This window comes from Camelus dromedarius, chromosome 2 (genome assembly GCF_036321535.1).
Source record: "Camelus dromedarius isolate mCamDro1 chromosome 2, mCamDro1.pat, whole genome shotgun sequence".
Lineage (NCBI taxonomy): Eukaryota > Metazoa > Chordata > Mammalia > Artiodactyla > Camelidae > Camelus > Camelus dromedarius.
The window spans coordinates 25798491-25825888 of record NC_087437.1 but is presented as its reverse complement, the minus strand read 5'-3'; the positions used below and the strand labels follow the sequence as shown (position 1 = coordinate 25825888).

Genomic DNA, 27398 nt, shown 5'->3' with positions numbered 1-27398 from the left:
ATATAAAGAGCAAGAGTTAAAGAGTGGTCCTGTTCTGGCTGGGGGCGGGGGCGGAATCTACACATATAAAACAAAATAAGAAAGGTGAATACAAGTGGAATATAAAAGGAAGATGGGACAGTGAGTGCCCCAGAAATTCAGAGGTAGGGAGGTCACTGAAAGCTGGGTTCAGTGAGGCAGGAGGGGCCAAGAGAGTGGACGTGACTTCACACTTGCACAATAGATAGGAACCGGGCAGCTGGTGCTAACAGGGAATTCTCGGCAGGAGGATGCAGGTATCAGGCGAGCATATATGTGCTAGATTAATGTTCTCCAGTTAGAGCCAAAGAAGAAGCTTTGACAGGGAAAGGTAAAATGGGACAGATCCTCGGGTGCTGGGCTCAAATGTTAGATTTTAGTGGACTTATCCTACAGGGAACCAAAGTATCTGAGCATGATGTACAGAAACTCCATTCATGTAACCTTTTCTCTCTCCTAACCTTGTGCTTGGCTGGTTGGTTGGTTGGTTTTTATGTCAGAGACCTGTTAGGTAGCTATCATTATCTGACAGCTTACTATGTGTGGGGCCCACATTCCTTCAGGAAAACATTTGGGAATAATAACAGTCCTACCAGGTAAATTTTACTAATGCATTAATGGAGGTTCCTAGAGGCTAAGTGCGTTGCCCAGAGGCACACAGCTATGTAGTGGCAGAGATGGGATTCAGCACGGTTTTGTCCCTCTCTTAGGCCTAAGCTCTTACCATCCTACCGTGCTGCTACCCCAAAACTATGCGGGAAGAAGAAAGCCTCTGGTAAATTTCCTCCTAAGGGTAACTAACCACCCCCCAGTGCATTTCTTCTGAAGAGGAATGGAAACCTAATATCCCCAGACTTACTCTTTATTTCATATATGCGGTATATTTCACACACACACAAGCACTCTCAATTTTATCCTTAAAAGGATAAATCATAATGCTCAAATGTGTGCACAGATAGGGCTATCAATTAAATAAGCAGCTGTTATGCGTAAGGCACTATACTCTCTCTGCTCAGTGCTTGGGCTCCAGGAGGCTCTGCTGGATAAGGGAGATGAGTCATCTACATAAAAATACGAAACAATAGCACAAGCAGGGCAGCAAGGCAGGGCAGCGCTGACACCGAGGGCCCTGGACATTCCAAAGCAATTACCGCAGGTGGGGGTTTTCCCAAGAGGCTTCATAGCAGAGAGTGGGGCCTGACCAGGCCTGGGAAAGATGAGCGGGATGAAGAGTGCCTTCAACAAATGTCCTAATGATGATAGGGGCGGGGGACGGGCAGGATGACGGGCACCTCCTCATCCTGGCGGTACACTTAAGCCTCAAACCAGAACAGAGCTCACGTGGAAGAGGAGGTGCCCCTCCACCTCCTCGGACACCCACTCTCCTGCACTGACTTCCCTGCCTGGAGCAAGAGGACTTGTTTGTTCCTTCTGGATTAAGTGACTAGCGAGTCTCAAGCCATGATCTGCTGAGCCAAATATAAATATCATAGGCAGTCATTACATGAGTGGTAGTAACGGTAATTAAAATAAATTAGAACGTGAATAGAGCATGAACTCTATTCATTTCTAACCCACTCCCCGGACAGTTCACAAATGCTTAAGCAGTAGTCATCATGACAGCTAACCTATACTGGGTATTCACGTGTGCCAGGCACTGGTTAACATCTGCATGGTTCATCTCAATCTCCAGCACAACTATGTGAGGAAACCAAGGCAGGAAGAAGTTAACTTGTCTAGGATCACATGGCTGCTGAGTGACGGGGCTGGGATTCTGCCCGAGGAGTCTGGCTCCCCAGCTAAGGTTCTTAACCACAGCTAGGCTGCCACTGTAAGACACTGCCAGAACTATAAGGATGTCATCTGAGTGTCATTTTTTACTCCATGGATTAATTTCTTGCCTATCAATATCAAAGTTGGAAAAAGCGTGCCTAATGAGCCCTCGAAATACCCTCAGCGTAGTCAGGGACAGAGCAGCGGAAAGCAACCAACAGGAAAGAAAGCTACAAAGCAAGCAACTTAGCACTGTCTGAAGATGCTCTTTGCACCAAGTCGAGGGAGGAGGGGGAGAACAAGTGCAAGAACCGGGCGGTGTTTCTGAGGACCCAGAACTGGGCTGTGCTGGACAGTGTCAAAGGGCGCTGCGCTCCATGAACACCTAAAACACGAACGTGAGAAATTCTGTCCACTGGACAGTCGTTTCACAGACGGAGCGGTCTTGGTTTTAAGACAGTTCTTGATAAGTCTGTTTGAGGTAGAAACTGAGATTTTAAAGGGTCCTGAGTGTGGGCAGAGCTGCCCTTTATGCTCAAAGGAAAAGAATTCCTTGGGTGCCAGTAACCTGGGGGGGCAAGTGGGGAGGGTGTAGAGGTGAGCAGGGTTACTGAAGACTGCATCTGGGTAGCTCTCCCAACAGCTACCCAGATGCCAGAACAAATCACAAAATGCATGGAGTAAGAGGTTTCCTGGAAAAAAAAAAAAAAAAAAGCTCGGGGCCAGGGTACTGAGGGGCAGACAGGGAAGAGCTCTCGAGGATTCGGGAGTGTGAGGGCAGAGGATGCACAAGAGAGACTAAGAAGGATGCTGGAGCTGACAGGCATCGTGCGGAGGCCTCAGATGTCGCGGGGTCGGGCTTCGGTCAGGCCTGTCTGCACAGCAAGGAGCAGGAAGTCGTTTTTTAGGTGTCGAGGCATTATTTTCCCCTAAGGGCCAGCCACCAGACAGACCCACAGGGATGGGAAAGGGTGGGAGGAAAACAAGTTTTAGAGCAAGGGCGCTTCATGAGAAGAGCAGCCTGGGGAGTCACTGACCGACTGTGAAAGGTTCTGGCCAGCCCAAGGGCCCTCTGATCGGGGCTCAGAGAGAAGTAGGGGGAGAAAGCGACAATGACTCAGCAGCTTTGCAAAAGGGAGCCACACACCAGGATGTTCCTGGAAATCACCGCGGGCCGCCCTGGGCTCCAGACAAGGGGCAGCCTTATATTCAGCCTAACACCGGCTGCCACATGTGAAGCTTTGTGAGTGACTCAGTCGGAACTACCCAACTCCATCCTCTCCATCCTCAAGGCACAAATGGAGCAGTGTTTATTTACACGGCAAAGTAGCATGAAGGGCTTGCTCTCTTCACTTTCACAATAAAACTCTTTGTTCACCAAAAAAGATGACCAGAAGGTCTCCAATTTTTATCTGGAGTTTCAATTAATCTAGAGGTGAACTTCGTGTAATTATTTTTGTCTCAACCATGCTCCCTGAGGAATGTTTTTAAAAATCATATCTTATCCTTTAAGTCAATTTAGTCTTTGGTCATTTATGAACATCCAAAATAACCAGGCTGAACTGAAATAAGAGCACAGATCATAAGTAAAAGGGGAAACTACTTCTTGCTTAAAAGAATAATTAAGCCTAAATCCAAGCTGGGAAGGGCAGGTAACCCAGGATATTTTTCTGGTGTTCTCTTTCCCTCACCAAAGGCAACACACAGGTACAAGAGGCAGGATTTACACCACCTGACTACAGGCAAAATAGCCGATGAATAAGAAGGGGAAATGCTGATGTCAGGAGATCAAGTTCAACCGACCTCAACTCAGAGCAAGGATAATCAGGAGATTCACTGACTCACTGCTTGGTTTATCCACCAAATTTTACCAGCCAGGAAAAAAAAAAAAGTTGGGTACACATCACAATTGTCTCTAAATTACTGAGCGCCATTCATTCTGCCCCACTAATAGGGATTTGTCTCAGCTTGCACACAGCTCTTAAAATAAGTATTCTAATTTTAACTTGATAGAATCTCAAAAGAGACGTCCAGATCACAAGACAGAGTCTGAACCCGAGCCAGCAATAATACTGCTTATGTTAGCCGTTAAAATGATCCCTGTGACCTGGTGTCACCGAAAGATCAGACAGAACTTTCACGACTAGTTTAGCAGTTAGAAATGCAGCCGGTAACGTGTGGATGAGACTCCAGAACCGTTCAGAACAGAGGAGGAACAAAGCGACGGTGGGGCACACGGGAGCCGCGTGGCTCTCACGAAGCCCTGGGTGTGCCCCGTGCACGGGCGGACCAAGAACAGCACCGCAGCACTGCGGGCGCCCCGCTTCCCACCCCACTTGGCCCACGGACACCACTCACGTGCCCTGGGCCGCGGCCACTCACTCTCTGACCTTTTCAGGCTCCCTCTCACACACAAACCTTTCCCCACGACCAAGGAGCCACCTCTCCTGTCTTACCAAAAATTTCCTCCTCACACCCACTCACAGGCTAAACCCCAGTGCCCCAGGGGCCGGCTGCTGGTGCAGCGGAGGAGGGGACCTGGTGAGGTGGGGGCCGTGGAGCCAGCGCGTGTCCCATCACCGGAAGGCAGCTGTTACCCGGCGGCGAACAGTTGTGGCCACCAGGGACCCACCTGAGTTTTCTTTGCTTTCAAGCTATACAACCCTCCCATTTGTGCCCTGGAAATCAGAACAGCAGCAGGACTGAAACCCAGACTTCAATAACCGAAACTTGGACCTCATCAACACCACCACCCACCAGGCTGGTCTCTCTTCACAAAGCAGCGGGGAAAGCCCCAACGCCAGGCCACCAGGAGACTTCCCTGGGGGCAGCATGGCATTCTTAGTCTGTCCTGGCTGACTGCTTGCCCATTCATTCACCCACCAAAAAAATACCCCCACCTACCTGCACCTGTGCCCACACAGCTGTCCAGGCTCTTATCGGAAGCCGGCCTCTCTGCCTGTACCCTAGGACACAACCCCTTTCACCTGCTGAAGTCGCCCTCCAGTTTCTGCAGCATCAGTGCCCCCTCTCTCCTCGATCACTCCCATCGACATACAACACAACGTAACTTCTCCCACCTTTAAAAAACAACCACCACCACCACCGCCCTTTCTTGGTCTTACTTCCCCAACCAGCTACCAACCCATTCCTCTTCTCCCTTTTAAAGAAAATGCTCCAGAAGAGCCCCAACTCTCCCTTCTCTTGGACCCACTGCCATCAGGCTTTGTCCCCCATCTTTCCACCAGATGCGTCTCGCCAGTCACCAGTGACTCCACGTTATAGGTCCAGGGCCACTTCTCATCTGTCCTCTTACCTGACCTCTTGCAGCATCCAACACAGATGGGTCACTCCCTCCTCCTGAAACGTTTTCTTTGCTTGGCTTGGGCAACGCCTCACTTTGCTGGGTTTCCTCCTGCCTTGCTGTTCTCCATCTCTTGTTCCTGTTCCTTCACATTTTCCTGTCTCGGGGCTCAGTCTCCAGGACTCTTTTCTATCATATTCACCCTCTTGGTTATATCATCTTGTCTTCTTGCTATAAATATCACTTATATGCTGACACTCCCACAGTCATGTCTCACCCGACCTCTCTCCTGCACTCCCAACTCCTGTAGCTACTTACCTCGTCCACATTTCCACTAGGATATTTAATACGTGCCTCAAACTTAATACATCTGATACATCTCTGGTTAGCCCCTGCCCCCACGAGCCTGCTTTGCTCACAACCTTCTCCATCTCACGAAATGGCAGCTCCTTTATACCAGCTGCTCAGATCCCATACCCGTAACCATCATCTTTGACAGTTTTTTCTTACATTCCACCAAACATCTGATTTTTTCCAAAAGAGTTGGAAACCTGCATCTGATGTGAAATTCTCCAATTCTTAACCATTAGCAATTGAGAAAATAAAGACAACCATGTAAGGAAGACAGAATATATCTGTGGGACGGATACAGTCTGCAGCCCACCAGGTGGAGAGCTCTGAGGAGGGGGCGTCCTCCACCTAATCCACACGCTCCTCCCTCCCCGGGCTCCCTCTGCTCCCCAGGATGCGCTTCTCAACCAGACTTCTGCCCACGAGATGTCGCTTCTTGTGCCCTCTGTGCCTGCTGTCAGAGCAGCCTCTGAAGGCTGGGACGTGTCTGATGAGGACGTTTCCCCTTCGTGATGAGGACCCAGGTTGGGCGGCGGAATAGGCGGCAGCAGTAAGACCTGAGGACAGATCATCTGATAAACACTTAGTGGTAACCGATGGCCATACTGAGAAATGGGGCGCCTGGGGCCCAACAGGCATTACTAACACCCAGAAAGGAGAAAGAAGACACCAAGCAACCACACTGGAACCACGGCGGTCTGTTCTGTACGACATACAGGATACTGCACACGCAAGCGTTTGCCGCGTTGATGAGGCTATCGCTCCCTCATTCCTTCTCGTGGTTCTCGGTGAGCAGAAGCTGGGGCCCCTCTACATGCTCCAGGCCACCGACTGAGGAGTGGGCCAACAAGTGGCTGAAAAAAAGACTGGCACAAACTGCAACTCCTCGGGGTTTTAGGTAAAGATGGAGAAGTGTGAAAAGAAATGAACACGGACAAAGTGTATGGCATCAGTGACAACATCCCATGGAGAGCTGGAGCCATGGGCGTCTCAGAGGCCAAGGGCAAACAACCAAATCAGGAACACACAAGAGCAACAGAAACGAGGACACTGAAGGTTCAATTTCCCTTCTGGAAAATACTGATTTTGAAGAGGTTTGATAAGGTCTTAGTGAATAAGCCACATTCCTGGAAAAGAAATAATGGGTATGAATACCCTTAGAAAAGTTTAAAGCAGTAAACAAACGAAATAAAGTATTTTGGGTTTCTAGACCTAGTTTCTGGGATTAGACCAGGCCAGGTCTCAGATCATATCTAGACTCAAGTACAAGGGTAAGTGAAAATATTTACTTCTAAATTATTTGGTAAATCTAGCTTTGCAGTCAATCAAGTTGATCCATTAATTTGCATGGCAGTTTAAAGCAATACTAGAGAATTCTTTATCTTTGCTTTAGGCCTACTTTACACAGCACGATATAACAAAAACAGCTTTTAATCAGTCTATTTAATAGAAAGCAAAAATGGGACTAAATGGCTGATTTTAAAGAGACTAATGAGATTTTGCTTCTTACTATGCACAAGCCAAATTCTTTGCTATCTGGATAAAACAGGCCCTCTCGATGGAGAAAACATAAAGAAATGAATATTAACTAGGAGCCTGCTTTTTCCCAAACATGTTGCTAGGCACTCTCAGAAATATTATTCCATTAAGAAATGCATTTATGTTTCCCAATGCACATATTACCAATTAAAAGTTACCAAGCTAAGCATTTTAGTTCTAAATTACGCTGTGCTAAACAGGATCTTCTTTTACAGAAAATATTACTAATTTTGTTTTTCAGAAGCCACGTTTGAGTATCCATTCAAAGTGGTAAACTAGTAAGCATGTTTCCTCTGTCTTGTCTTATCCAAATGGTGTGTAGAGAAAGGCATTAGACATGCTACCTTCGTGGCTCAAATTCACGTTAAGTTTGATTCATGTTAGGCCATCCTTTAGCAGAAACTTCACATATCAGTAAAAGGCTAGGCTGTTCTAAGTTCTCAAGGCCCTAAGATTCAGGGGCATCTAAATACCGCCTTGGTGATCTCATGGCACCTGCTTGCTAGGAGCTGGTGAGACAAATTCTCGACTCCTGCACCCACAAAGCCGCTTAACTACCCTGTGGTCTCATTCTCCCTGTCATCACCTGTGCCGTCCTAGGTGTCCTGTGGCCAGCACACCACAGAGCCACTCGCTCCTGGAGGCCACCAAGGTTATCCTGAGCCCAATAGCAGGGCTTTGAACTCACACAGTTCTCACAGGCCCACAGGGCTCTTGGTCAGGTAGTGATGGTAGCCCAAATATTCAGGGCCGTCTACTTCAGCTTAAAAGATTTGGGCCACAATTTTACATTCACTTGAAACAAACAAAAAATGAAATGTAACTGCCTTCTCAGGCCTTTCCAACTCGAAGAAAAATGTATGGAAAAATGTCTCCAGAGATGGATTATCTGCAAGAAGAACAAAAAGCATTCTCTGGCAAAGGGAAGAGAAAGTGAGTTCTGTGATCTGGTTTTCACATTCCTAAACAGGCAGCAACGGGGTGAGACAAGGCATCACTTTGACAAGTCCCATCACTGAAATGTAGGGCCCGCCCCTCCACCATCTCCCGGCCCAGGGCGAGCTGCACAGAGGCAGCCTTAACTCTGCCAGGCTCCACGCCCACTGACGTCTAGCGAACAACGGAGTTGCTCCTAACCTCCCCAGGGCATCATCTACTCTATGGTTATGGCAACACACCAAGCAGATTTCCAAAATTAGCACTCATTTGTTGAGCCAAGAAAAACCATTTTGGTAATTCAGATCTCAAACTGTTTTTCTGGGAAATTCATTTAGAGGATATAAAAACTGGGTTCCTGAGAGAGCAGGCCAAGGTTCGAGCAGGTAAGTATACCTTCCCCCTCAAAAAACTTAACACTTCTCCACCTGCTTCTTGTTCTTTGTCAAAATAAAATAACCGCAAGCAGTGTCCGTGCAAACCAGGCTGTCACTGTAAGGTACAGTGTGTTCAGTGTTGGAAGTAAGATGAAAACAGATGGAGTTCAAGTGAACCACAGGGGAAATGGGAGCCACATTACATGAAAAACATGAATCTTTAAATGCTGTGTTGACCCTGTTTGGGAACCGAGCCCAACAAGGAGGATGTCAGATTCACATCTTCTGGACCTAGTCATCTTAGGACACATGCTCACTGTGCAGACTTGAGGGGAATAGGGGGCAGAATTGCTCACACGACTAATGATTCTCTCTCCTTTGCATGATCATCTTTTTGCTTGCTCAGCTGAAGCCAGTCAATTAAGTTAAGCAACTGCCCTTGTACAGACCAGTTTTAGAAGGTCAAGCTACCATGATTTGGAGGAACACTGTTCAAACTGGCAGGGTTAGTTATGAGGCAATAAGGACCGTAAAGAATCAGGTCTACAGAGAAAATGATACTTAGTGAAGTCAGACAGAGAAAGACAAATACTTATATATAATATCACTTCTATGTGGAATTGAAAACATGATACAAATGAACCCACATCTGTTTACAAAACAAAAACAGATTCACAGACATAGGAAAGAAATTTATGGGTACCATAGGGAAAAGCAGAGGGGAGAGACAGATCAGGAGTATGGGATTAACAGATATAAACAACTATACATAAAATAGATACGCAACAAATGTTTACTGTACAGCACAGGGAATTATACTCAAAATCTTGTAGTAACCTATTATCTGAAAAAAAAAAATTTGCTGTATACCTGAAACTAAAAAATGAAAAATAAAAGAATCGGTCCACACTTTCAAGCAAGACAGGCTTATACTTTACAAGGCCACAGACTAGAGGCAAAAAATAATGCTTCTCCTGTTCCATCTATTGTTAGTAAATCTTGTTCTGTTTGCTTTATTCAGACTACAGCTGATACGTTTGAGAGTTTGCCTGTTTTGTTCTAGAAAAGGAAGAGTCAAGAGGCTGTACTATGTCCGAGACATACGCCAAGAGAACAGTTCGGGAGGGAAGAACATAGACACTTAGAATCTTTATCTGGGGTGTGTTGACAGAGTCTGCCCAGAAAAGAACAGAAAGGGAAACATTTCTGCCACAAAAAGCCAGACATGCTTGTTACCGAGGTGGGGGTGGGGGACAAGACTTAGAGAGAAGACTCTGGATAATGAAACATGAGAAGTGAAAGGCCCTTTGTTCTCTGCTCACTCAGTAATGCCCGCGCGGGATGGAGACTGGAGAGCCCCGCCCAGCTCCCTGTAGAGCCTCACGGCTCACGGCTCACGGCTCACGGCTGTGTCTCAGGATCAACCTGACAGCTTGGCCTCCACTCAAGAAGCCAGAATCATCTTCTGGGTTCCACACACATGAGTCAGAGGCTGAAGAACAGGGCCTGGGCCCTGCCAGTGACACAAGCGCTGTAACGAGGCGGTATTAGCTGCTGAGTTAGAAACGCACCAGAACAGCGCGGAATAAGCACGCTGCCAAAAACTGCGAACGTCTGTCCAGCAAGCACTTTACGTGTATGAACTCGCTTCATCCTCACGACACGCCGAGGTGGGAGGTGTCCTTTCCCTCCTGGCTCTGCACCGGAGGACCTGCGGCACAGCCTGAGCCCCTGGGAGGGAGCGGCAGAGCCAGGGCGCGCCCGCCCCTCGGCCTGAGACGACTGGCCTGTGGTCCTGCCAGGCCACGTCCCCCCACGGAGGGCGGGCCAGGCCCTCCTCTTACTTCCTCACGCGGCTGCCTCCCTAAGGCTCACAACGACCTTTGGAGGACACTGAGGCAGAGGGCAGCCCAGCCAGGAGCCCGGCGTCTGCAGGGCTGCTGCTGACTGCTCATCGTCCAGGAAGCAGCGCCTCCAGGGCGCTAACCGAGGTGGTCCAGCTCCACACCCACCCCTGACCAGCGCCTTGCTTACCCCCCAGAACTCCCGTGGGGGGAGCCGTCAGCATCCTCGTTTAGAGAACCGAAGCCCAGCAGCAGGCGCCAGGCAGAAGCTAGGTTTGTGCTGCGTCTGTGTTCTAGACTCATCAGAGGGCCAGGCACCCCGGGAGCTGGCGGGAACCTTTCCCCACGGGCAGCAGGTGCCCTCGGGGTCACTGCAAACGTAATGTGACAGACAACAGCCAAGGCTCGGCCCCATGACAGCCAAGCCTCTTATAAGAGAAAGACCTTCCTCAAAGTCCCCACCAGTTTCTGCCCTCGGAATGACAATGAGACACCCCCCAAATCTTAAACCCCACTCCCCTGCCCTCATGGTCCCCCCGCCCCCCACATTTAAACCATTGGCACTTACGCTTTAAATGCTGGGAGGTAGGAGTATATAGAAATGCTGCTTAGGTTATAAATAAATGGCAGGTGTTTTCTGATATCTGTTGTTGCCCAGCTGCTAAAAAATGTGTTCAGTAAACCCTGGTCCCCACCTGAAAGAAAAAAAAAAATTATAGTCACAGACTCCAAGGACAGGTCAGTAACTTTATAGGAATACTTAACTGGACCTTTACAAATAGGTACTAATTCCATTTCTAAAGTAAGAAATTCCATGTTAGACCCACTAAGGACATTTGGGGGGGGGGCATTTCCTTGAGTTAATTAATTAATTCAACAGATATTTACTGGGCAGCTGCTATGTGCCAGACACTGCCTGAGGTGCTGGAGAGTCAATGACGAGCAGAGACACGGCCATTGGGGTGGGGTAGGGGTGGGGGTGGGAGCACTGCTATCAGCAAGTGAAGATTCACGTGGAAGTGGATGGAGGCCTCATGTGATGGGTCGGGGAAGTTGTGTTTAACCGAGATCTGAGGGGTGCACTGGAGGACTTAACAAATGCAGGTGGAGAGAAGGAGGGCAGGTGGTGTCCCGGGCAGAACACCTGTCATGCAGCAAAGACGTGAGTTGGGCAGACATGCAGCTACAGAAAGACCTGGAAGGTGGCCTCTGTGAGTGCACTGCAGAGTGGAGTGGGGGTCGCAGGCCACAAGCAAATCTCCCGAGAGGTAGGCACCAACTAGACCTCACCGGGCTCGGACTTTAGACTTTACTCCCAGGTAAAAATTTTAGACGTTACGTTAACAGCAGTGAGACAGAAAAAGAAGTCAAAAGCAAAAGAGAACAAACCACATAATTGTTTCTGGAGCCCCCAACATGGACAGAAGGCTCAATGACAGAAGGCCACAGTGCCCTGGCACACCTTCTGCCACTGACCAAGCCTCTGGGGTCAGCCAACACCGGGCAATGTCAGCCACAGAGCACAGAGCTTGCTCAGACCTTGGGGGTTCCTGGATGTCAGGCCTCCCTTGGAAAGTGAGGACCATGGCTATCCATTCAAAATAAGTAGAAACAATCAGAATCCAAACAGCTAAGTGTCTGACCTAAATCATAGACACACATGTAACCCAAGAGTCACTAAGACGCCTGAAAATGCATTCTGCCAAGGAGCCCATGCGCTTTCTGCCTTAGGCTCATGAGATTTCAGAAAACAGGCACAGAACCAGAGCCTCCCATGCAGCAGCCCGGGAGTGTGCACGTATGTGTGGGGGGCAGTGGGCAGGGAGGGCCCTGCTCTTTCAGCGGATGAGGCTGGCATACTGTGCAGTTACCTTGCACTTTGCTCTGCTCTGCCCTCAGACCTTCTTTCCTTTCTGACACACATGTCCAACTGGCTGTCATAACTATTTGTTTTTTTTGGTTCTGAAAGAGACTTTAAAAATCTGAAGGTTTATTTAATATTTGGAGCTAAGTAGTAAGATGGGGGCCTTAGGTTTAAAGTCCAAACGTACCTTACCCATCCTCTGTGGATCCCCTCCTTTCCAGATACCCTCAACCAACTCTATGGATCAAAGACAGTCACTGAGCACATGTCTAAGGCGTACCCTCCCTGTACAAAGAGGCCCTGACAGGTCCCCAGTCCTCAAGGGACAAACAGTTCAAAAGCAAATCAAGGTTTCACCCTTGAAAGTTTTGAAGGACAATAAGATGACATCAGGATATGCTTTACTTGTTACATGAACCTTCAGCTATATAGAAGATTTTAACTAAACAGACAAATTAATGTATTCTGAGACACAAAATAGTAAAGCCATGACCCTATACCGTTCATCAGAGGCTTACTCTGGATTCTGGGAAGTGATCTCAAATGTGGGCATAGACAATGATGGCTGAGGTACAGAGGCCTAACGTCTTACTGATTTCCTTTTACACATAAACATCAAAATAAAGGTTGAGGAACTGTTGACAGCAGCTTTATTTGTAATAATACAAAACTGGAAAGAGCCCAGTGTCCTTCAACAGGTGTATGAATGTGACACCTCCATACAACGGCATATTACTCAGCAATAAAAAGGCACAAGTTTTTGATACCACAGCAACTTAGATGGATCTCAAGAGAATGATGCTGAGTGAAAAACTCCCACCCTGCAAGGTTACATACTATTTGATCCATTCATATATCATCCCTCACATGACAGAATTATAAAGACAGAGAACAGATCTGTGGTTGCTGGGGTTAGGGAGGGGAAGAGAGAGACAGGTGGCCACGGTGACAAAAAGATCACACAAGGGATCCTAGTGATAGAACTGTTCTGTCACACCAACCTACACATGTGATAAAACTGTATAGAAAACATACACACACCAAAGAATACACGTGAAGCCTGAATAAGACTGGTGGACTGTATCAGTTCCTGCTGTGGAATTAGTTATGCAAGATGTTACCACGGGGGGAAACTGGGTGAAGAATACATGGGATCTCTCTATATTGTTTTTAACAATTGTGTATAAATCTACAATTCTCTCAAAAAGATTTTTTAAAAGTCTGAGATTACTGTGGCTAAAAAATACAATAAAGAACTTAGTCATTAGATTCTAAATTCCACGAGGACAGAGATGATGGCTCTTTCTGCTTCCTGCTGCATTTCTAACACACAGCAGCATGCTTTACACATGGGCAAGATATTTGTGGAATGAATGCAAGAACCTTGAAGATGTTCTCCCAGAGCAGAAAAGTTGAAATAACTTGAATATTCCACCATAAAGGAAAGGCCAGTACACCGTGATACTAACCACTCATGGAAATACTATTCAGACATTAAAACTAATGGCTTTAAAGACCATCAGTCCACTGTGTAACAGAAAGATACACAGCAACATACATCACGATTCTAACTAAGAACATAAACATTCCTAGTGGAAGAAAATAAACCAAACAACAGTAATTGTGTGAGGGGATTGGTGTTAACAGACATTCCCTCCCCCCGACTCTTCCTTACTATTGTTACATTATTTCTGTAATTCTAAAATATTAATAATATAAATAGGAGCAAGAATGGGAATTGTGCTAACACCTTTTCTTTCTAAACATTTTTGCTTGTTAACTTATTTTCATTATTAAGTATATTATCAAAAGAAAAATATACATGTAGGTTATAAAGTATACCAATAATAGAACTAAATAATACTATATCCAGTGTCCAATTTCAGAACTCTGACATGAACAATACTGTTTAAATTCTCTGTGTGGGCTCCCCATTCTAATCGCACTGCCCCGTTCCCCAGGAGTGACTACTTTTCATGAATTTTGTTTGTAATCATCCCCATTTCCTTTATCACATAGGTGTATACCTCCGGACAATATATGTTTTCACTTATTCTTGAACTTTGTAAAATTGGGTATCATACTATGTATTTTTCTACTACTTGTTTTTTTTACACCACTTTCAAAGACCTTTTTGAGATTAAGCAATTCCACTGCTGACCACATGTAATGCAGTGAAGAAATCTAACTCCATGAAGGTCGGAGCAGCAGCTGTAAAGCAGAGCTTCCCAGTCCAACAGAGTGAGCCTGGGGAACAGGAGTCGGAGCTGTTGATCCCTCAGAGCCCCTGGCTGGCTGCCTCTGGCCACAAAAGGCCACTTCCATTCACCCTCAGGTACCCTACAAATACTATCAGTCCCTCAGCCTTGCCAAAATGCGGCTGAGAAGCACTGGTAGGAAAGGAAACAGGAAAGACGTGGGAAAGGCAGGGCAGGAGACGTGTGAATCAGCGGTGTCCATTCAGGCAGCAAATCCCTAAACACTCAGCAAGGACCCTGCCTCTGGAGGGGACAGGACATACAGACCGTGAAACTCCCATGGCCACTGGCTTCATTATGTGACTACAAAGGGTCACCTTTTAGCCCAAAGTTGTACATTAAAAATAGAATTAAACACCACCTAGAAGTCTGTGGCTTCTTAAATAGTTTTTAAATTCAGCATTCTAACCACCTTTTTACCAAATGCACAATTCCATGTCTCAAGATCAGGCAAATGTTTTAGTTTCACCAGCAAAATCTATGCGTGGTGTTATCAATACCCTCTCTTCCAAAGTCCCTAAATTAGAGCACAATTTAAAGCAAAATGCTAAGTTAAGCACATTTGTGCTACAAAACATACAAAGATGCATTCAAGACTACTGAATCTTCACTACAAAAGCCCCAGGACTTTTGTCTACTACCTTCTAGTCAGACTTCTGGAGCCAGCTTTATTTATTCTGACAGGATAAGACACTTTTAACCTCAATCATCTCAGAACCAACAAGCCTGATTAGCAGAAGTGCCAGCAGCTGTGATCCAGCAGGCTTGGGGTGGCGGCCCAGGTGAGAGATAAGAGAGAAAGGAAATGGAACAAGAGACACACGGCACCTGTTTTGCAACCAAAAGCAAATATCAGATTCTCCATCTTCCTTCCCTCCAGCTGGCCAAGTGCTAGTAACAACCTTACAAACACTCAGTATTTTCCAGGCCTTCTGACTGGAGTCATGAGCCTGGTAACCATGGACACATTACAGCACTGATCAGAAACTGGGCTCATGATTTTATGAGACAGAAATGGAGTTCAGTGCTGTCTTTTAAATTTGTGCACTTGTTCAATGCTTACGTAGTCTGTATGCTTTTCCATAGTTTGTTGGCAGCTGGCTTGCCTTCTGTGGCTAGCAGGGAGGGTGGGTCAATTTTGGCTTAAAACATGAACCCTAGTATCTCAGCCGCAAAAAATGTTCCCTTAAAATCCTACTCAAAGCAAGGTTCAGGTTCCAGTAGCAAGGGATCACCTGGGAGCTTGACAGAAATGCAGAATGCTAAGCCCCACGCCAGAACTCCAGAATCAGAACACATCTGAATCCCCAGATGATTTGTTTACATATTAAAATTTGAAAAGCACTGGTCTAGCGTCTTTTAGAGAATGACTCCTTTTTTTAAAAAAATAGTTTGACTTTGTTTTAATTAAAGATGCATTTATTGTAACGACACAGTCATTTAACCTCTGAAACAAATCCTTACAGAGAATGACTCCTTATTTATTTATTTTATTATATCAGAGAATGTAATTCTGAGAAATGTCATTTCTATATAAAATGCCTGAAGTTATATAAATTAGGTACAGGCATTATACGCTGATGAATAAGATAGATTCCAACTCTCAAAATGGTTCTCAACCTAATAAGGGGACAGAAGAACAGGTATCAAACAAGTAATTCAAAGCAAAAAAATACATATACAATAGAAGTATAAGACAAGTGCTGAAATGAAACTGTGACTCACTCCTTAACACTGACTTGCTTGGCAGGCATCACCATTCCTGCCTAAAGAGCAATGCCAAGGATACTAAGTTACAGTTCACGGACTGCCCAGCTCTTGGGGATATTTCCATGAGGTTTACTAAGGATCATCGGATTAACCCCAGGTGGCTCACGGAAATCCAGGTACTTGGAGCTCTGATCTCAGCATCACTGTATCTCACTGGCCTCAATCCATGTAAGCCGAGAACAATTGATTTATTTTACCATTTCATATTACAGCTTTTATTTTCCACCTTAAAAAAAGATTTTTTAAAAGTAATCAAACTATTAAATAGTTACATAGATGCAAGAAAACATTTATGCATGATTTAAATTTCACTTTCCATTCTAAGGCAGGTCCTCCTAGATTCTCGTTGCACTCTGAATTTATCAGAATCATAATTACATAATTAATTGTGTGATTAGGCTTATATTCTATGGTTCCATAGAATATAAGCTTTATAGAAGTAGGGATAAAACCTGTATCATTTACCAATCTATTCCCTGGCCCTTAAACTTACCATCTTCCCCAGATTAGGAGATGAAATGATTCTTTTTAAAAAAAAAAAAAATACTACGGAGATTATAGAGATATAGGAAAGGGAAATCAATTCTGAGAATACTTCTAGACCCAGAAAACAACTATCAACTGTGCTGATTTAAAAAGACAGATAATGAGAACTAGTGGTTAGGTTACCAGTGGGAAGAAGGAAGAGGGCAGGGTCAGGATAAGGTTAGGGGATTAAGACATACAACCTACTATGTACAAAATAAACAAGCTACAAGTATATATTGTAGAGCAAAGGGAATGTAGCCAATATTTTATAAGAACTATAAATGGAGTATAACCTTTAAAAATTGTGACTCACTATATTGTACACTTGAAACTTTCATAGTATTGTACATTAACTATACCTCATTAATAAAATAAAATGCATTTAATATTTTAACAATACAAAATAAAAAGATAAAGTATTTCTAGATACTCTGGTTCAGAGGGGAGGAACAGTAGCTGCAGACAGAAGACGTGAGCTGCTGTGTCTTCATCTCTAAAATGAGGAAAACACCAGCTGCTTTCTCTACTCAGGGGAACTAATTGTAAGTAATTAATCTGTAATCAGGCCAGTGTGACAGAGGTTTTCCTCCCTCCTGTATCATTCTCAGGATACATTTTTGTAAATGTTGCAGTGTGGGATAAGTGCGAAAGGAGGAAGAAAACTACGCTCACACAACCCAGCCATGCAGTCAAGAAAGACTGTCTGGTTCAGACCTGAGTCTGCCACCAGCTCGGGGACACTGGGCAAGCTGCCGCCCTAACTGTAATGATGGCAGGTGCCCAAAACTAGCTATACAGCGGGCCTTCAGTAAATACCCTCTGAACACATGAATGGATGGATGGCTACTTCCTAGGACTGCTGAGAAATAAGTGAAAAAGTAAGTAGAACAGCCAGCCTAACAGCCTGTACATGTGTAACACTTTAGTCCTTCCCTCTTCTGTTTCTCATGGGACTCATGATCTGTGCTGGTTACAAGGCTAGAAACAGATGGCTAAGTTAAAAAAAAAAACAAAAAACAAAAAAAAAAACTCCTGGGTCATTATAAACATAGCTCTAAAGATAAAATTTGTGTGTGCTCACTGATTTTGCTATTACATACTTTTGCTTGTCATCTTTACTTATTCAAGATACTTACTACCCAACATAGCAATGAAATGACAGAAATGCAGGAGAACAGAGTAATTTTCAAAGCAATTGATAAAATAGCTTAAGGGCCACAAGCAGCCTGAGAAAGCCCAACACAGGCAGCTGTCAGAGTGGAACCTATCAAGTCAGGAAACCAGGTGAGGCACACCTGAATTTCTGAGCTCACTTGGTTTGAACAAGACAAGTACTGTATGAGAATATACCTCTCTCCTTCATTCCTTTTTTGGGCAGGTCCAGCTTGAAGCCTAACAATTATGAATATTAGGGAAGGCAGCACTGGGGTCAATTTTACACTTAACAGAATTTAGCACCAAGTCTTTTCTGATAAAAATTATTTTAAAACTTTATCATACTCTCCTGGTTCACTACATCTCCAAGCACAGAAAAAAGATCTTCAGTGAACACTTAGAACTGGGATATGGAACACATGGGTATAATGACCTCAAAGCAGATCTTGGATTCCGCTGAAATTAAAACCATACCTAGATTCTATCACTAATTTACTCTCTATTTTTTTCTGAAAATACAACCACAGACCAACATTTCATTTCTCTAAAAAAAAAAAAGTTTAGGGTATTTAGTTTACAGTAATGAATTCCAAGATTTTTCAAAAATGGATACTTTAAGTTGAAAAATATGAATCCTTTTCACTTAGGTTTCTGAAACTGACACATACAGATGAAATTTATCAGAAATGTTCAAGCACTACACCTTGTCTTCCACTGTACAAGCACCCCTAATTTAGGATACTTTGGAGCCATGGTGGAAAAGGAAATAAATCTCAGATTGATTTCTTCAGATTAAGAGTCAAGTGCATCAGCTTTGTTGCACACGAGTATGTGGAGACAACATTGCTGGTTAGTAGCTATGAAATCATGATCTCTCTCTTCCCTTCTCACTGCTGAGTCCTGAGGTTGACCTTACTGTGTCACATTCTATCAAATGTTAGTGTATATGTATTTCACAACAGCTATTGTACAACCTTTCAGGAAACATGTAACTTCACCTACGAAGAAAGTGCCAAGATAGTTTGCAAATATTAACAACAGTATAGGAACTTAAACACTTCACTGTGGGAAATTAAATGCCAGCCATGATTAGGTATGAAGTCACTAGTTTTAAATTCTAACACTCTAGATGTTTGGGAAGAAAAGAAAAGTCAGGGTACCTAGCACAATTGCCATATTAGGACGATTCTCTTGGCCAGAGGCATGGGAGGGGTGTGATTAGAGGGCTGGTGATTAGAAGCCCGACAGCCACATTCTTTCCTATTAGAAGGGCTGCGGAAGCAGCTGCAAATGCTCAGCCATCAGCGCCCATGCGGCTTGTCAGTGGACACCAGGCCCCATCAGTTCTTGTTGAATGTATGCAAGAGATTAAGCAGGACTTGCAAGACATTCAGACAGAGATACAGTCATCTGCAAACGGGTGTACTTTAATACCAGTCTAAAAATGCTGGGACTTAAGACTCCCTGCTCAGTAAAACTGGGGGTTTGGGGTTATGGGAGGATACCTGTGGATATTAGAAAAGGTATGGTAAGGTGAAAGGAAACATCTGAAAGTGTTCCTCTTGGTGCCTATGGTGTGACATCTATACAAAATCGGGCACTGCACTGAGAACGTGGAGCAAAGCAAGCAAAGCATTAGAAAAGGATGTAGCTCGCAAAGAAATATTGTGTTAATACAAAGTGTAAGTTCAGTAAGCCTTTAAGTCACACAGGTGTGGATTCAACAGGACAGTAAACCCCTCCAGAGAGGAGCAGGCTCCCATGGCACAGTGAGCTTTCTTTGATGAGTTAAGTAAAGCTTATCTGTAACACACCAAGCCAAAGACCTTTCATTTGAGAGCTGAGGACTTACTCTTCTGTTGAATTTCAATAATGTATTGAGAATAACTGTAAGTTTCCATCTACACAGTTGGATTTTTAACTCCTTCAATTAAGCATTTCTACTGACAGAAAATTCAATCCTTCGCCGCTAACGAGCCAGTAAGCGGAATACCTTACAGAGACGCAGCTCCTGGAGACCCTGCTGCTGAACGATGAGTGTGCTACCAGGCACAGAAAGATCTCTCCGTGGCTTCAGATTCTGGCTGAAAAAGCAGGAAGTGCTTTCCAGTTGAGCACTTTCCACATATTCTTGCTTCTTTACAACTAATTCATCAACTCCTCTAGTACCTCTTGGTTCTAGAACAAGGTAGATGATCCAAGTTGGTCTCTACCAGAGCATTAATAAGTCTGAAATTCTAAAATTGTAACCTGGGTAATTTACCACGGCACACTACTGTCTGGTATCCACACTATGATCTTGCAACAAAGTCTAGTATTCTTCTAGACTAGAAATTAGATTCTCTTTACACTATTACAGTTGTGTGGATTTCAAGCAGCTGGATCTACTTTAGAATGTGATTCACTTACTGGAGTTGAGAATTTACACTGACTTTCTGGAAGGATTACACTACTTCCTTTAACTCAATGAGAGGAGGTGATGAAAGATACCCTGACGGGAAGATGAAGACAAACAGTGGACTTCTGCAAAAAATACTCTCATCTTCCTTTAGTGCAGAGGCAACTGTTTTAGTCTCAGCAGTAGAAATAGGGAATACACAAGTTGGTTCCTCGATTGTACCAAATATGCCACACTGATGAGGGATGTTGAGGGTAGGGGAAGATATATGTGTGGGTGGGGAGGGCTATGTGGGAATTCTGTATTTTCTGCTCAATTCTGTTGTGAACCTGAAACTACTCGAAAAGAATAAAGTCTATAAGAAAGAGAGAGAGGAAGAGAGAGAGAGAAAGGAAGGAAGGAAGGAAGGAAGGAAGAAGGAATCCATGTTCTGAGCTCGAATACTAACACAGCTTTCATTCCTTACATGAAAGGAAAGCAGCAGGAGCTAAAACTGTCAGTGACATGAAGTTACATCTGGCCCTAACCACACTGAACACTCAACACATTCTTACTTAAGGTGCTGAAAATAAGGCTGCACTTCTTGTCGGATGCTGCCATTCACTATGGGTCAGATGTTCCTGCTCACTGTTTTAGAGCACATAATGACTCGGCATAGAGCAGACTTTTTCAGCCTTGGCACTACTGACACCTTGAGCGGGAGAACCCTTTGGTGTGGGGGCTGTCCATGCACTGCAGGATGCTCAGCAGCATCCCTGGCCTCTATCCACTAGATGCCAGTGGCACCCTCCCCGCTCACTTGTGACAACCAAAAATGTCTCCCCAAGGGGCCAAAAGTCCCCTGGGGTGGGGTGGAGGGGGGCCAAATCCGGGCGCTGGCCTGTCCCCACATTTCCAGCCTGGGCTTCTGCCACCGTGTCAAGCATCTGACAGGGAGTCGCTGCTGAGACGGCACTTCTTAGTGCAAATCCTTCTTCCTAGATGCAACTGGGTCTTTTTTTGATTCAAAAGATCCATCAACGTTAATTTTAAAAGGAGCTGCTTTTGCATATTAACTACTAATTTTGTCTTGTGTGCATTTTGTTCCAGTTTTTAAAATTTTTATTATTTTTGGGGGGTAACTAGGTTTACTTATCTATTTATATTTCCTGGAGGTACTAGGGATGGAAGCCAAGACCTCGTGCATCCTAAGCATGTACTCTTATTGTTTTTTTTTTAAAGTCACTATTCATTATTTTAGAGACTGGCCTGAAACAGAAGCATAGTTACTACTTCATTTAATCAAAATTCTCCAAAGGATGTGAGACCCTAAGTTACAGTCAGAAACTTTCTATAGACACACATAGCTACAGATACACTTACACATCGTGGCAAATGGATGCTGGCTTTGCCAATATGCTACTCTTGCAGACATCACTCTATCTGATGTACAGTGTTACAGGGAATGAAAATCTGGAGACAAATATTCACACAGTCTATCTTCTTTTTTCTTTCAAGGCCTCCCAAGAGAATGAGAGCCAAATTATTTGGTTTATTCCTCAAATTTTTATGGAGATAGTGACTGGTCCTCCTGTTAGTTCTTAAGTTTACTCAGGTTTAAAGATAGTTGTTAAAGTTTTTGGTTTGTTTAACAGTCTTTTATTATGTCTTGAATAATCATGGTTCATTGAACATACTCTAATTTAGACACAGGAAAATCAATCAAAGGCAAGTCTGTAAAACAGCCTATGTACCCATAGGAAAAAGATGCATGCGCGCACACAAACACATAACGCTATTTCCCAAAACAACACAGCTTAAAATCTTTGCCACATCTCATGTATCGCTACCTTCCAGGCACAAGGAACCAAGGCAACTCCCTGAGAAGAGCAGTTCCTAGAAGTTACTAACAGCTTATCAGATATGAAGAAAACAGATACATACCATCAAAACTACCTTGCTCGGAAGCAAGGTGCAACAGCTGATTGTATGTTTCAACTGAAGGCCGATAAACAAAGACTCCAGAATTGAAGCAGTCAGGCCACCCTGGGTCTGGTGCCGCCGACAGTTCTTCTCTCTCAAAAAGATCATCGATATTTGCTAGGACCTGATTCAAGGGCAGGGGGTGGGGAGAAGGGAAAGCATTTCAGATCTGTTCTGCTGCAGCACACCCTTCTTAAGTTCTCCCTAAGTTATCCAGTACAAAAGATGCAATCTGTTGCTGGTCTTAACCATCCAGACGACAGCTGTAAGGCAGCCTGGGCCTACCTCCTTCAACACCTGACACTTTTTATGACAGTAGTTTATCTGAACTTTACTGTCAAGTCTTGACAGCATTCTTTAAATGCCTAACTGGTCTCAGTTACTATATCCATCTTTCCAGCCATCAAAGCCATACTCACCAGAGTATCTGCATCCATGAACACACATTTTGAATACTGTGTAAGGGACCAGCAGTGGAGTTTAGTTAATGTGATACCCAATTCAGGCCTCTTCATTAAGGTTAGATGAGCAGAATCACCACTGTCCAAGACATCTACCATGATGACTTCGTCAAAGATTGTCTCTAAAGTTTTCCTGTCAAAATAAAATCCAGAAAACAGCTCTCAGCATCTCTGCAGAACAAGTGACCCTTCTAATGTAAGACTGCATTCTTATTAGCCCAACAATTACTAGAGCAGTCTGTTACTTTGGTATATTACAGTCTCTTAAATATGTCCTAATTTACTTCAGGACAAACTGTGTTAATTTGCATGTGCAGTTGACTTCACTGAAACAGTAAGAACTGCTTATGGTGAGGATGAACTACTTGTCTTAAAATATTATCACAGAAGATGCTTTCTATGCTTCACTGTACCATGAATATCAGACAAATTGTGAAATAGCCTGTGAAAATTTTACTGATGTTTGCTAATACACCTTTGCAACAGCCTATGTCTTTAATAATATTTTACTAGAACTGATTCTTGCTGCCCACTGAATACTTTTACAAATGATGCTGAGTTAAGCACATATAATATCTGCAATGAAGCCTATAGCTGATAATTTTTGCTAAAGCAGTTGACAGAGGCTCCATGTCCTAAAAGAAGTTAAATGACTCAATTATTGGGTTTCCAGTTTTTGGCCTCGGATATAACCAACATTTATTATGTGCTTAGCACTCATAATGAGAGGCTCACTCTAGTCTATGAGGTACAGTACTTCTCTATGCCCAAAATTAACTAAAGATTTATTTTAGAAAGCAAGCCTGAGCTGAAGTAAGCGGGGTGTCCTCAGGTAAGATGCCAAACTCAGCACAGGGAAAAAGATACGGTAAAGACAGAGCATCACTGAGTGTTTATAACCATGTCAAGCATGTAGAACAAAACTGGTATTGCATTATTGCTTTGAAATCTGTGCAAAAATGCATGCTAGTTCACACAGTAAACTTGATCTTTTTGAAAGAAATGGTTGGTGGCACCATTTACCACAGTAAAGGGGGCTGGGTTCTAAGACTGCATCCACCTTCTTACATAATCCTCACGAAAGAGACTATAGATTAGGACATACACATAGGAGACATTTGGGGGGGGGGCATTTTACTAAATTACCCTTTAGGAACAAGGTTGTTAGTGTGAGAAATACATTTATGTATATATAATGGCTCTTTTTCAGAGGTCCTTGGCATGTGCTTACATTAAAAAAAAAAGCCACAAAAGGGCGTTTTCAATTTCTAAAAGGGATAGGAGAACGCAAAAATAAACACAATACAGAGCTGCTAGAGTGCCCAGATATTTTAAAATAAGTTAGCATTAGGATCAAAGTAGTTCATTCAGATACTTCGAAAATTAATTCCAACAAATTGACACAAACTAACCCAACCAACAAGCAGCCTGTGCCCCCCAGGGTGCTCTCCTAGCAGGGCCCCTAATTCAGAGAGCCCTTCTAGTCTCTCAAATTGTAAATAAAGATCTTTATGTTACTAATGTCAACTTGTGGTGGCGAAAACTGCTACTTTCTTTCAAAGTCACCCTAGGTTTCCCTGGTTGGAAATAGGAGCAAACAGCATCTGCTGCATTTGGGGAAGGGCGTGCAAGTGAAGTCTGAGGATGTGCCGGGGGGTGGCTGCACCGAGACACTCACTCGGATTGCCCCAAGAGAGCCTGTCCACAGGAGAGCCCTGCTCCTGGTCGGAATCTCCTGGGCGAGAACACCACCTCCCGGAGGGAGCTTGGTTGGAACATCTCCCGAGGAGGAGGAAGAGGTTTCAGGCCCAGGAATTCTTCACTCAGCAACTCTCATCTCTCTTCACCGGCACTCAACCCATGGAAAGGGTATGGCCTCAATGTCCACTGATGTCAGAAACAGGGGAGAGGGATGTCAGAGCTCCAGCAACAGCTGGCAGTAAGGTCCTCACCTCATGGAGTCTGAGACCTGTGGGGTGATGAGCACAGCCAGCTTCCTGGTGGTCCTGTGCTGTTTAAGAGACGAACCAAGGACCAGGGCTCCTTTGGCGTAGGCATCGTTTGTGGTCAGCGTCACAAAGGCCTGATCTTGATGCAAGGAAAGAAACACATTCATTAAACGTTACCCCAGGACCCTCTTCAGTGAGTATTTGGCAAAATCAATTCCTTTGAGATTAACTAGCTCCCTTAATAAAGGAGCAGCCTCTTGGAGGGTGGCGTGGGAGGGAGAACCCAAATGCCCACTTTAAGAATGGTTCCAGACCGTTCTTTAGCAGGGAATCTCTGGCAACCTCCAAGAGGCTGACTGAGCTATAAAAATTAAATCCAATTTAGAGTCCACACGAGCTAAATTCTCAGACTAAACAGCAGCTTAACACCCAGAGGGTGAACCTCAGACAATTAACAGGTAGTAATGACAAGAGCAAGAAGTGCACTTTCTGTTTCTCCTACAAGGTACCCTAAACAGTATTTTCAGCCAAGCACAAATCCAGCCAACAACCTCAACAGAGAGTATCCTAACGCAGAGGCCATATTCTTCATTCTGGTGCTTCCATCTGCCAAATCTCAGGCTTTTATACTATTTCCTCAACCTGGAGCAAAGACTCTCTCAAACATCACCTTGCCAAATCGATGCTTCTATGTAAATAGTGGCCCATTGCTGTTAAATGGATTTAGGGACAGCCGCACAAGCTCTAGGAAACCTGCCTCTTTTCCCTCGGAGAAACAAGCAGTACCCCCTATCCTGTACCCTAGGGCCCTCCCAACACTCTTTCACACACTCAAAAATCAGTCTCCGATAATCACTAGGGCTGAAAGCAAACACGTGAATTATTTCCTCCTGAACACACCCCAGGCACCCAAGGCCACCAGCACAGCCTTTAGGATTTCTCCAGTCCTTTCCCGGGATGATTCTGGGGCACACGCTGTCTCCGAAGGGGTTTTGACATTAGCAAGCTGGTGGCCATCCAAATGTACAGGATACTTAGGATCAAGCTCTGGCAGGGTTCACTTGGGGCACTGTGGCCCAAGCAGGCAGTTGGGACATTTTGTCATGAAATCATTCTCTGTCTTAGGTTTTGTCATTCTCCCTTGGCCCATTTTCTAAAGTGGAAGCTGGAGACCATGGAAATTCCACTGAGAAGTGAGAGGAAGTTGCAGGTTGTCAAGTGGGCCAACACACACCCCAGCCTCTGATCCCAGGGCCTCCTTTACACATAGTGTTGGACTCTCCCTTAAGTTGTAGAAAGACTGGTGTTCCCCATCCCTGCAGGGCCACTGGCATCCCAGCCAGTCACACCCTAGGGAAGCTCAGAACAGTACCCTCTGTCCCTTGACATGCCCATCAACCTCTGTCAGTACTTGCTCCTTCAGCCCATCATAAGAAGGCATTTCAGTCAGCCTGCCCAAGGTGCATAATGAATGATGTAACGTAAAAGTGGTCCTGATTCCGGGGGATGGTGGAGAAATGTTTAATAAGGTAGTAAGTTTCAAGGATTTGGGGAAGCAAGGATATGGACTGTTTCCAAGATGATGCAAGGGACAGATCAAATGCTTAGGAACATAGGCTAGAGCGCCAGACCTAGCCAACATTATAAAGGAACAGCAGAGACCAATGACAGTTGGCTAGGAGTTCAACCTGGCAGAACTACGGATTGTATCTGCAATCTTTCCGCAGTTCAACTGCTGAAATACCCCTGCTATTCGCCTGAACAGCACGGGAAGGACCAGTTACCTCGGGGCCTCCGGCCCTCGGGGGCAGGTTCGCCGTGCAGCCCCGTCACCTTGCAACAAGTCGGCCGGCGCCCTCACACCGCGCGGGGCCCGCTCCCCGGGCTCCCACTTCCCGCAACCCAGCCCCAAAGGCCTAAAAATAGGCTCGGCGTGGCGGCCAGCGCCGGGGCGGGCGGCCGAAGAGCCGGGCCGGGGCCGCCGGCGTCCTGGCCTCGCGGCCGCCCCTTCCGAGGGTTCCGGCCCGCAGGCGGTGGGGAGAGCGCCGGCGCCCCCGCCGCGCTCCGGGGCTCGGGACCGGCGCCCCCGGGGAGCCGGCTCCCCACCCCCACGCCGCCCGCGCAGCTGCTCCGCCCGCCCTTCACGGTGAGCGCAGGAGGAAGGGCAAGGAGACGGAAGCAGGAACGGGGGCGCCGGCGGAGGGCCCAGGCGCTGCCGGGAGGGCCCCCAGGGCTGCGTCTCCTGGGTCCGGACGGCAGCTCGGGTCCCCGGGGCGGCGGGGCAGCGGCTGACGCAGGAAGCGACACGCCCGGCTGCGGCCAGCCTGCAACTTTGCGCCGGTCCTCGTCCAGCCGGCAGCTCCCCCGGGGCGGACGGGCGGACGTAGGGGGAGAAGGAAGGCGGCGGCGGCGGTGGTGGGCGGCGCGGCGCGGCGCGTACCTGTCATGGTGCTGCCGGGGGCGCGGGCGGCCGCCGCAGCCGCAGGTTGGTGGCTCGGAGAAGCCCGGCGCCGGGAGGGAGCGCGGCCAGCGAGGAGGCGCGGCGGGAGCCGAGAGTCCGCCCGGAGCGCTCTTATAGCTGCCGTCACGTGGCCGCGCACGCTCCCCGCGCCCTCCGGCATCCTCCCCGCCGCGCGGCCGGCCCGGGAGGCTGCCCCGGGGCTGCGGGACCTGGCTGGGTCCTCACTCAGCCCTTCCAGCCCTGGGTCTCGGCTCTGGGTCCATCTCCTCGGCCCCTCTCCTCGGCCCCTCTGGTCCTGGTACTGCTCTCAAGGGGCACCTGCCTGGGACCGCGAGCCTCCGTGTCGTCCCCCCCCCCCCACCCCGAGTCAAAGATTTGGAGGGGGACTTTGGGGCAGAGTGTGGCGTAAGTGGGACAAACTCCCAAAGAAGCCAAGGGTTAGGGAACTTA

At 45.9% G+C, this 27398-nt stretch overlaps 1 protein-coding gene across 1 annotated transcript in view; it reads right to left on the bottom strand.

Annotated features, from left to right (window-relative positions):
* Positions 1 to 27123, bottom strand: part of GYG1 (glycogenin 1) — a 31745-nt gene extending 4622 nt beyond the window's left edge. The window contains exons 1-5 of the mRNA XM_031448985.2: positions 26928 to 27123; positions 24491 to 24626; positions 22497 to 22671; positions 22039 to 22201; positions 10711 to 10837 (exon numbers count right to left, since the gene is read on the bottom strand). Coding sequence (XP_031304845.2) covers positions 10711 to 10837; positions 22039 to 22201; positions 22497 to 22671; positions 24491 to 24626; positions 26928 to 27108 — 782 coding nt within the window. The 5' untranslated portion in view covers positions 27109 to 27123. The remainder of the gene's footprint in view (positions 1 to 10710; positions 10838 to 22038; positions 22202 to 22496; positions 22672 to 24490; positions 24627 to 26927) is intronic.
* Between the last annotated feature and the right edge of the window lie 275 nt (positions 27124 to 27398).